We start from the raw sequence: 11,422 nt of genomic DNA, 5'->3' as shown, positions 1-11,422 counted from the left end.
GCTTGTGATGTCAATCCCTTCTACCTCTCCCTCCCCTCCCCCCCAGCATCCCACCTGCCACTAGCCATCCCCTTCCACTCCCCAGGCAGGGTAAGGCCCTCAAAAGGGGCTCCCCAAAGTCTACCCCATCATCCTGGGCCAGGCCTAGGCCCTTCCCCATGTGGATGGACTTCCTTCTATGGAATTATTAATTCATGAGAGAGATCTCCCTCAGTGCCAGACTACTGATTGCCATGGAGGTAGCAGTGGCTGCCCATAATAGTCACAGCACCTGTGACACTTCCTAAGGAAATCCTCACGGGTAAGGGTAAAGGCAGGCAGTAGATGATGAGAGGCTGTAGTAGCCAGGTACAACCACAGCCCTCCACTCCATTTGCTCAGCCTTCATTCTCATCTGGGTTTGCTTTAACATCTCTCACTGGCTCCTCCCAGCGATCAGGGCTTATAAATGGAGCCTCTTGTTAGACCAGAGCATTCTCAGAGGCCAGAGAGGCAGCAATATGTTGGCTGCACTACTCCTCATCTTCCTCCTACATGTCACAGGTGAGAAAACATGCCACAGTGACTTTTCCCTAGAGGATGCTTTGACTGTGTTTGAAAGTGATAAGGACCAAAAGCCATTTGCAGCACAGGTCTGGCAAGTAATGGCCTCCTGATAGGAGGAACCTCTGATCTAGGGTCTCACAGTCTCTCTATCTCATTGTGCCTCTTGTTACAGCATCCAAGGGACAGATCATGCTCACCCAGCCATCAGAGTCCCTTCATGTATCTCCAGGAGAGAGAGTCTCAGTCACCTGCAGGGCCAGTCAGAGCCTCCTCTACACAGATGGAAAGCACTACTTGTCCTGGTATCAGCAGAGACAGGGGGAGACCATCAAGACCTTCATTTACCATGCCTCCACCAGGATTGATGGAGTCCCCACCAGGTTCATTGGCAGTGGATCTGGAACAGAATTCACCCTCACTATTGAAGACCTCCAGCCTGAGGACTTTGCAGATTATTATTGTCTTCAAACACTGAAGATGCCACCCACAGTGATTGAGTCCTGAGCAGTAACTCCCCATAGGCCTGGTTGCCCCACCTGCACTAGCCTCAGGGACTCCTCCAAGAGCAACAGCTGAGTAATCAGTATGTGGACAGTGAAAAACAGTGTTGTGTCCTTAGTCTCCTCTGTGGTATTCAGTGTTGCACATAAGAGACTTAAAAGACATGGAGTCAAGCTAAAAGGCAGAAAAGAAACAGGATACATTAATTCATATTCATTCCCTCTCCGTCTTCCTTTCCCTCTCCCTCATCCCTCTCCATCATCCCTCTCCCTCTCCCTCCCACCTTTCTCTCCTTAGTCTCCTCTGGACACTGTGGCATCTTTCTTCAGCTCATAGTCACTTTCCAACTTCTCTCATCCCCTCACTTTGGGATAGGCCTCCACATGAAGGTTTTGTCCTTCATGATGTAACATACTGATGGGACTCTTTAAAGCTACAACTCAGGAACAAGAAAACCATGTCCTGGCTGCTGTATTTCCCAGAGTACTGGAAACTCTGTTTTTCATGTTAGTCTGTCTATATAATACTCTAATAGAGATAGTAAGGAGGAGAAAATTATACTTTACAGGGAACTAAAAGCTTCTACTAGCATAAAAGTAGTTCAACAAAAGGGTTGGGGGTAAAAAACTACCCAACATTCTCATCGATAGGAACAACCAGAGCCCTATCCATTGGGGATGAATTCAGTGATTCTGAGCCATGGCTTCTGCCTTTATACTGCATATTATATTTAGGAATACATTTACCCTGTGATCAGTACTGCTTAGTTTTCTTGGATTGGGTTTTTATTTTGTTGTTGTTGCTTACTTTTGTTTTGTTTTGTTTTTACAAGTCACAGGAAGCAAGCATGGGGAATGGAGTAAGTGTCTTTTCTCCATTGTTCCTTTTTCTACTCTTGCTGGACTTCAGCCCTGACTTTCTACTGCCCTGACTTCCTTCAATGATGGACTGTGATCAAGACTTGCAAACCAAATAATCCTTTTCCTTCCTGAGATGCTTTTGGTCATGTTATGTATCACAGCAATGGAAAGATAACACTGTCCAAGCTAAAAACCTGGGGAGTCCCTTCTCATTTGTTTTGCTCCTAACTGCCTCATTGACAGATTTTACCTTTTATTAGCTCATCTGAATGGCTGTTGTTTTAAAGATATATTTATTTTTTATTCTCCTTCTCTAATATATTATATCCAGAATAATCTCCATTTTCTCTATTCCACTCCTCCCAGTTCTCTCTCACCTCCCCTCACCCCCAAATCCAATCCCCCTCTGTTTCCCATAATAAAAAAGCAGTCCTCCCAGAAATATCAACTGAACACAGCATTAAAAAGATGCAATAAGACTAGGCACAAGCTCTCACATCAAGGCAGATGAGGCAACCCAGGAGTAGGAAAGGGGTCCCAAAAAGCCACAAAAGAGGCAAAGACAGCACCCACTCCCCGATAGGAGTCCCAAAAGAACACGAAACTACAGGACCATAACATATATGTATAGGACCTAGTGCAGGCTTCATAATTGCTGCTGCAGTCTCTATGATCATTTATGACCCCTGCTTAGCTGATTCTGTGGGCATGTTATCATGGTGTCCTTGACCCCACAGGCTCCCTCAGTCTTTTCTCCTCCTTTTCTGCATGGTTCCCTGAGCTGCACCTGTCATTTGGCTGTGGATTTCTACGTCTGCTTCCATTGGATACTAGACAATGCCTTTTTGAGTGTGTTTGGGCCTGACTTTGATCTGTGAGTGTAGCAAAATATCCATTAGGAATCATTTTGTTGAGTTCTTTTTTTCTAATTGTGTTTTGTTCTAACCTAGATCTCTGAGTTATCAAGCCTCTGATTCCTGACCAACCATCCAGGCAGTGTCAGGCATGGGCTCCTTCTCATGATGTAGGCCTCAAGTGGACTGATCCTAGCTTGACCACTCCCACAAGTTCTGTGCCACCATTACCCCAGCACATCTTGCAGACAGGACAAAGTGTAGGTCAAAGGTTTTATAACTGGGTTGATATCCCAGTCCTACCAGTGGAAGCCTAGTCTGGTTATAGAAGACAACCTACTCAAGCTCTGTATTTCCCATTACTAGGAGTCCTTGCAAGGGTCACCCTCATAGATTCCAGGTAGTTTCCACTATATGAGGTTTGCAAGTTTCCACCAATTCCAGACACCTCTTCCAGTACTCATTCCCTCCATCCTTCCCTGCTCCAGCCTGATCCCTCCTGTTCCCATCCACACCCACAACCAGTCCACCTGCAAAATCTATTCTATTTTCTCTTTCCAAGAGATCCAAGCATCTTTGAGGTCTCTTGAGCTCTACTTCTTACTTAGATTCTCTGGCTCTATGGATTGTAACATGATTCTCTTTTTTACCTTATATCTAATATCCACTATAAGTGAGTACATACCATGTTTGTCTTTCTGGATCTGGGTTACCTCACTCAGGATGATTTTTTTTAATTATATCCACTTGATCAGCCTAGACACAGGGGTGTGGGGGTGGGAAGGCGCCTAAATGAGATTATGTGACAGACTTAGTAGACTTCCTAGGGGAGACGTTACCCTCTCTGTGGAGCAGATGGGGGAGAGATATTGGGACAGTAGGAGAAGAGGAGGAGAGGGAACTTGAATTGGAAGGTAAAAAATAAATTTATAAAAAATTAAAAATTCTACAGCCAGTTTTGTAGTTGGAGAATGGCTCTTTCCTTCTCTGAACACAGGCATGCTTGTTAATCAAAAATCAAAAATCTCTGTCTCATGTCAGAAGAGCCACATGATATGAAACAGAAGAAAACTAAATATATAAGGACTAATGTATTGCTAGTAATCTTAATCCTTTAGTTTTATGTCAACTTTTAACAGCTTTTCTTAAAGCATAAATATTATATTTATATAAAAGTTTATAAGGTTGATATATATTTATTTTGAAGTTTTTGTCATGATATTAATGATCATATAGAGTACTAACTAATTCTAGAAAAAAGTTTCCTCTACCTTCCTGTACATGATTTCAGGTATGAGCCTCTACCAGTTTTCTCGAGTGAACCATGACCACACCTAACAGCAACCTTTGAAGTCTCCAAAAGAGGACAGGGCCCCACCACAATAATTTCATCAGGACTATGACAACATCATTAGGCTGAACAATTCCAACTAAAGATGGGTTTGGGACTACAAAGTGCTCAGAACAATTTCCAGGAGGCCAGCTGAGATGATGCAGCCTCACAGACTACTCTAACTAGTACTTCAGACAAGCCCTGGATATTCCCATTATGCAAACACTAGATAAAAAAAATACAGCTTGACAGTTAACCCAAATTTTTATGTTCAGGATTCCCATAGATGCCATTGCCCTAGACAGTGAGAAGTAAATGTAAGAACATGACACCAACAATCCCAAGAGGTAGGGTGGGTGTTTTTTGGCCATTCAATAGGTTATGGATACTTGTCATTGTTTAGGGCATTGTTCGAAAGTTGCTATTGGTTAAAAAAAATAGGAGGGATAAGGATATGATATGATAAAAGGATAGATTATTGAAGCTATTCTGAAAAGAAAAAAGGAAGATATATACATACATAGATAGATAAATGTAGATATATAGCTATATATAATAAGATAAAAAAGATAGATTGTTGAATCTACGTTTATTTAATCCTGAGTGAGATAAACCAGAGTCAGAAAGACAAACACGATACATATTCATTCATAAGTATATACTAAAAGTAAAGCAAATGATAAACAGATTACAATCCACAGCTCCAGAGAAGCTATGTAACAAGCAGGACCCTAACAGGGACACATGGATTTCCCTAGGAAGGGAATTAGATAAGATCTACTGAGTAAACTGGGGATAGGAGTGGCAAGGGAAAGGGGAGAGGTGATGAAACATAAGAGAAAGGGATGGTTAAGGGGGGAGAGATGCAGTGGTAGAGCAATGAGATATCTTAACAGAAACAGCCACTAATGGGGTTGGGAGAAATCTGGTGCTAGGGTAATACCCAAGAATCCACAAGGAGGACGCTAGATAAGACTCCCAGCAATAGTGGGGAGGGTGGCCAAACTGGCCTTCCCCTCTAACCAGATTGGTAGACACCCCAATTATCATCTTAGAGCCCTCATCCAGTAATTGATAGAACCAGAAAATCAGATCCACAACCAAGAACCAAACCAAGCTCCAGGAATACAGTCAAAGGGAAATGGGAGAGAATATATGAGCAAGGGAAGTTAAGATCATGATGGAGAAAACTACAGAGACAGTTGAGCCAAGCTCTTGAAAACTCATGAACTCCAGACCAACAGCAATAGAGATTCCAGGGGACCAAACTAGGCCCTCCATATGTGGGAGACAGTTGTGAAGCTCACACTATCAGAGTGGCCCCTGGAAGTAGGACCAAGATACAAACCTGGTATATAAGCTAGCTTGTTGGAGCCCATTCCCTATGTGGGATAACATGCTCAGCCTTAATATATGGGAGAGAGGCTTAACCCTGCCACAACCTACTGTTTCAGACTTTGCTGACTCCTCATGAAAGACCTTACCTGTGAGGAAGAAGAGAATGGAAGTGGGCTGGGGGTGAAGGAAGGGGATGGGAGGAGGGGCTGTGGTTGATAATTAAAAGAATAAATAAGTTATTTATAAGGTGACAAAAGGTTGGCATGCTAATTTCTAGAAAAGAATTAAATTTTATCTGAATATTTGATTCTTAGTAGATATAGTAACTTCAACAAATTTCAGAGTAAATATGTATATTAGGACCAAAAGCCCTGTTTCATATAAACACATTGCAAAAGTACCAGAGCTAAGTTTGGGACTATTTCAGAAACTTTTAGAAATTTGGTCTTATGACATATAACAGTTTTTATGTAATATAAATTAGTAAGTCCAACAGCAACCTTTAAAGTCTAATATCATTGTTATATTTCCCTATCAAGTGCTGAAGACTGTGGATTAAAGGTTTAGGTGAGATGAAAGCAGGGAAATGGGAGGAAAGTAGGGAAGCAGTCAACCAAAATTAAGACTGTGAGAAGCCTTATGAAATCCACTATTCTATAAGCCAATTATAGTTGTTTTTAAAAGATTTTGAAAATGGCCTCCCTGTATGCATGGACAATTCTGCTCTCAGAAGCCATAGGATACTAAGTGAAAATCACAGAGCTAGGCATGGCTGCTGCACTATGAATTATTGTTCATGGGAGCCCTCAAAGCACCCAAAACAACTCGGGTTATTGCCATCACACTTGGCTACCACCACAACTAATTGGTTAGACACTATTACTAAAGATACCATGTGCTTTGGATGCTGCACACAGAGAAGTCAGTCTCAAGCTGGACAAGAAACTTCCTGTTTCCTGGGTGGCTTTTATAGTGCTGGAAGACCCAATGCAGGCTGCAAAAGGAGAAAATATGTCAGCGATTTCATCCAGTGCTAAACACAATTGGCTTGCCAAGTAAGATATACCCTCTGGTGTAATAGTAGCATGGCTGATACTGGAGAAGTCAACCATTTTCTGATTTGAGTTTAAGCATGCTCCAGAGGAAGGATTTCATTTTAGTACTATAAACCTGGCCAGAAACTCATGACTAAGGAAGTCATAGACCCAACGGGAAGACTTACTGTAGATGTTTTGCTAAATGGTCACATTGCCATCTAAATATTTATATTTACACTGCTAGATCTATGCTGTTCTTAACCTTAGTCAGAAAAGCTTCTTTGTACAGTGAGTAGTGTGCCTTCACCAAAGCTGCAAGCAACATTAGGATTCAGGTCTGTTTGGACTGTCCTAAGTTCTCCCCTATTCCATACAGAACACATTACTCAGACTCCCTCCCATTATTATTGAACATGGCTATGAACAGAGAAATGACAGATCATGACTTTATTCAAATCTAATTTGTTTCTATTTGTATTTTTATAAAAAGTAACTAAGCCTTCATTCTTTGGAAAGGAAACCATTTAAGCAAATAACTGTAGTAAAAAACTAAATGGCAGAGTTTCAATACATTATCACTAATGCCATGGATATCACCAGCATGTCAGGCCATGAGCTCATTGGGAAGATTACCTTGGTAAAGACTTATTTTTTAATTAATTTAATTATTTTTATATTCCAATCTCTGCTCCCCCTCCCTTCTCCCACTTCCCCCACTTCTCCAACACCCTACCTCAAATCTGCTTCTTGGAGAGGGGAAGGCATCCCCTAGGAAGTCTACTAAGTCTGTCCCATCATCTGCTTGAGGCAGGGCCAAGGCAACCCCAACCCCATGTCTAGGCAGAGCAAGGTATTCCTCCATATAGAATGAGTTAGATATTGGACCCACTGACAGTGGCCTCCAATATTGCCCTAGCCACACCATTGTCACCTATATTAAAGGAGTCAGAAAAAGATAGAGATATACAGTAAAAATAGATTCAGAGAAAAAACTCTAAATGATTTACAGTATTCAAAAATATGCAAAGAGTTAAGAGAGAAAAGAAAAAGGATAAAGAAAGTCCTAAAGAAAAAAGAAAAGAAATATAGTAACTGGGTGTGGTGGCACACACATTTAATCTCAACACTGTGGAGGCAGAGGCAGGAAAATATCTGTGATTTCAAGGCCAGCCTAGTTTACAGAGTGAATTCTACGAAAGACAAAAATATACAGAGAAACCTTGTCTCAAAAAAAAGAAAAAGCAAAAAATAAAAGTAAAAGAAATAGAGCAATATAAAAGCCTTGTAAAGATGGAAAATATACAGACATTCAGGATACTGTATGTTATTGTATTGTCTTTATATTGTTTACTACTGAGAAAATAGCAACAGCTGCTAACAGACAGTTGAGTATAAATGTTGCTGAAATAATCCAACCTATATATTTTGAATCCTATCTATTTTGAAAATGCCTTGACTTCAAAATTTACCTCTAAACACATTTTACTTTGGAAAAGAGGTTCTGCTTTTGTTTCCACTGAAGATGAAAAGCTGTGGATTCCTTTCAGACTAATATAGTTTTATCAAACTAGACTCCTTGAAGCAGTGGCCTAGGTGCTCCCACATCTAAGATATTTGGAATTGATGCAGAATTGCAGACTACTACACACAGGAGTTGGCCATGATTCTGGGTTTTCTTAAGATCCCCTTGGGATTGACAGTGCCCCCAAACAGAAGGAACCAGTTTCATGAGAATGATGCCTAAATTCCCAAATATTGGGGTTTTTTGTTTATTTTTATATGAATTAGAAACAAGATTGTTTTACATGACAATCCCAGTTCCCTTTCCCTTCCCTCCTCCCCTACCTGCCCCCCAACTAAAATCCTACCTATCACATATCTTTTCTGCTCCCCCTGGATGGTGAGGAATTCCATAGGGTGTCATTACAGTCTATCATATCCTTTGGGATACGGCCTATGCTCACCCACATGTGTCTTGGCTCAGGTAGTATTCCTGTATGTGGAATGGGCTCCCAAAGTACACACCTATGCTTGGGATAAGAACTGAACTACTACTGGAGGTCCTATAGATTTATGAAACCGATGTTCCTCGGGTCTGGATCAGTCCCATGCTGTTATACCAGCTATCAGGCTGGGGAGCAAGTGTACCCCGATGTTCAGGTTAGCTGTTTCTGTGGGTTTCACCAGCCTGGTCTGGACCCCTTTGCTCTTCACTAGTTCTTCTCTGCATCTGTATTCCAGTTCAGTTCAGTGATTAGTTGTGGGTGTCTGGTTCTACCTCCACCAGCTGCTGGATGAAGGCTAATGGGTGGCATATAAGTCAGTCATCAATCTCATTATCAGGGGAGGGCATTTAAAGTAGCCTCTCCTCTGTTGCTTAGATTGTTAGCTGGGGTCGTCTTTGTAGATCTCCAGACATTTCCCTAGTGCCTGATTTCTCTGTAAACCAAAAATGTCTCCCTCTACTATGGAATCTCCATTCTTATTTTTATCTAATCTTCCCCCGACTCAAACAATCTGTTCCCTGTCTTCCTCACCTCTTCTTTTTTCCATTTCTCAATTTCCTAGCTCCCTCCCCCCTCTTCCCATTTCCCGATTTGCTCAGGGGATCTCAACCCTTTCCCCTTCTCCAGGGGACCATGTATCTCTCTTAGGCTCTTCCTTGTTTACTAGCTTCTCTAGCGTGTGGATTGTAGGCTAGTAATCCTTTACTCTATGTCTAATATCCGCATATGAGTGAGTACATACCATGTTTGTCTTTTTGTGATTGGGTTACCTCGCTCACAATGGTTTCTTCTAGGTCTACCCATTTTCCTGAAAATTTCAAGATGCCACTGTTTTTTTTTTGTTTGTTTGTTTGTTTTTTTCTGCTGAGTAGTACTCCATTGTGTAAATGTACCACATTTTCTCTATCCATTCTTCAGCTGAGGGGCATTTAGGCTGCTTCCAGTTTCTGGCTATTACAAATAGTGATGCTATGAACATCATTGAACAGGTGTCCTTGGTGTATGAATGTGCATCTTTTGGGTATATGCCTAAGCCTGGAATTGGTGGATCTTGTGGTAGACTGATGCCCATTTTATTGAGGAGTTGCCATACTGATTTCCAAAGGGGCTGTACAAGATGGCACTCCCACCATTAGTGGAGAAGTATTCCCCTTTCTCCACATCCTCTCCAACATAAACTGTCATTGGTGTTTTTTATTTTAGCCATTCAGACAGGAGTAAGATGGCATCTCAGATTTGTTTTAATTTGCATTTCCCTGATGGCTAAGGATGTTGAATACTTTCTTATGTGTCTTTCAGTCATTTTATATTCCTCTATTGAGAATTGTCTATTTAGTTATGTACCCCAATTTTTAAGGGAATTGTTTAGTGTTTTGAAAACTACCTTCTTTAATTATTTGTAAATTTTGGAGATCAGCCCTCTGTGGGATAAGGAGTTGGTGAATATATTTTCCCATTCTGTGTGCTGCCGTTTTGTCTTGCTGACTGTGTCCTTTGCCTTACAGAAGCTTCTCAGTTTCAGGAGGTCCCATTTATAAATTGTTGATCTCAGTGTCTGTGCTACTGGTGTAATATTCAGGAAGCAGTATCCTGTACCAATTAATTCAAGGGTATTTCCCAATTTATCTTCTAATAGGGTCAGTGTGGGTGGACCCAAATATTGTTTGTAGTTTTTTTCATTTAAATGGGGTTGACTATAAGTGGTTAATGTGCACAGCCAATCGCTTTCTAAAGGAAAAATGGTAATATGATATAGAAATGAATGTTTTGCACTGATAGGGGTTTTGGTTTATTGATAAAAATTTAAGATCAATTTTGTTATAGGTATATTTTACTCCTGTTTAGATATTGTGTATATACAGCTCTTTTAAAACTGTAATGTATAAGTGAATAAAAATTATAGGTAGTAACCTATACTAGTCAAAACTTATGTTTGTTCGAGTTTCTAGATATATATAGATAATATTTCAACTGAATAAGTAGTCTTCAATTCCTTTCAAAGACCTACAGAATGTGGCATTTAAAATGGTTTATTATGGTTTTTCCTGACAAAGAGACACATTGTTCCTGGCAATAACAATTATGTGTCAGAGAGGAAGATAGGCATTGAAAAAAACTCATTATAGAGTTTGCCTTCAACATGGCAAGACTGGCCATTTGGGCAAGCAACTGTTCTTCCCTAGACTGTTTGACTACATACTGTATAAACTGGACATGCAGGACCCACAGGAAAGAGACTGCTGAACTTTCAAAACAAGGTGGACAGACCTGAATGGATCCTGCTTCATGGAAGAGTCTGACAGATATTCTGCAGGATAGAGACAAAAATGACTGACTAACTGCCAATACAGGTAGGACAGTTTCAAATTTCCTGCTACACTGAGAAATCTGCCAGACACTCTAGGCTTATAGGCTGAAGACAGATGCCTCAGCATTACAGAAGAAATTTGTGTGACTGTCCAGGCGGCAAGATGTCTCTGTCAGTTCTAGAGTTTACATATTATCCTTCTGGGGTCTTTAATGTACTTAACAGCATAGGTAGGATTAAATCACTGGATGCTTCCACTCCATTCTTTGGCTTCTTGAGAGTCTATTTTCATGGAAGAGGAATTTGTGGGAGCCATGCCAATTGCCAGAACTCTGTGGAGTTTCTAGGTCCATGTCACCCCTGAGAAGCAGGCCTCTGGCTGCTCATAAACACCATTTAAGTATTTGGTAGCAGGGCCTATTAAAAGAGACCTGTGGGTTTTTGCCACTGAGTCAGGAAACCTTTCTTAAAGGAGCTGAGCCTCTACTTGCCTCTAACAAACAAAGCCCACCTGAGAAAATTTTGCTACCAAGAAGACATGCTTGATTTTCTCATTTTGTGTTTAGAATCCCCTTTTAAGCTTTTGTTAGGTTTTATGTGGAAGTTCTTGCCCCCTGTTGGATGCCAAAATGTGATTGG

General features: G+C 41.0%; 1 gene segment (V, D, J or C); it reads left to right on the top strand.

Moving 5' to 3' along the window:
• The first annotated feature begins 500 nt into the window (after nucleotides 1-500).
• Nucleotides 501-1,050, top strand: LOC113838195. The segment is given in 2 exon segments: nucleotides 501-543; nucleotides 719-1,050. Coding segments are annotated over 2 exon segments (375 nt in total).
• The last annotated feature ends 10,372 nt before the right edge of the window (nucleotides 1,051-11,422 follow it).

The sequence above is a fragment of the Cricetulus griseus genome, chromosome 8 (assembly GCF_003668045.3).
Source record: "Cricetulus griseus strain 17A/GY chromosome 8, alternate assembly CriGri-PICRH-1.0, whole genome shotgun sequence".
Classification (NCBI taxonomy): domain Eukaryota; kingdom Metazoa; phylum Chordata; class Mammalia; order Rodentia; family Cricetidae; genus Cricetulus; species Cricetulus griseus.
This window is presented reverse-complemented; position numbering and strand designations above follow the sequence as displayed.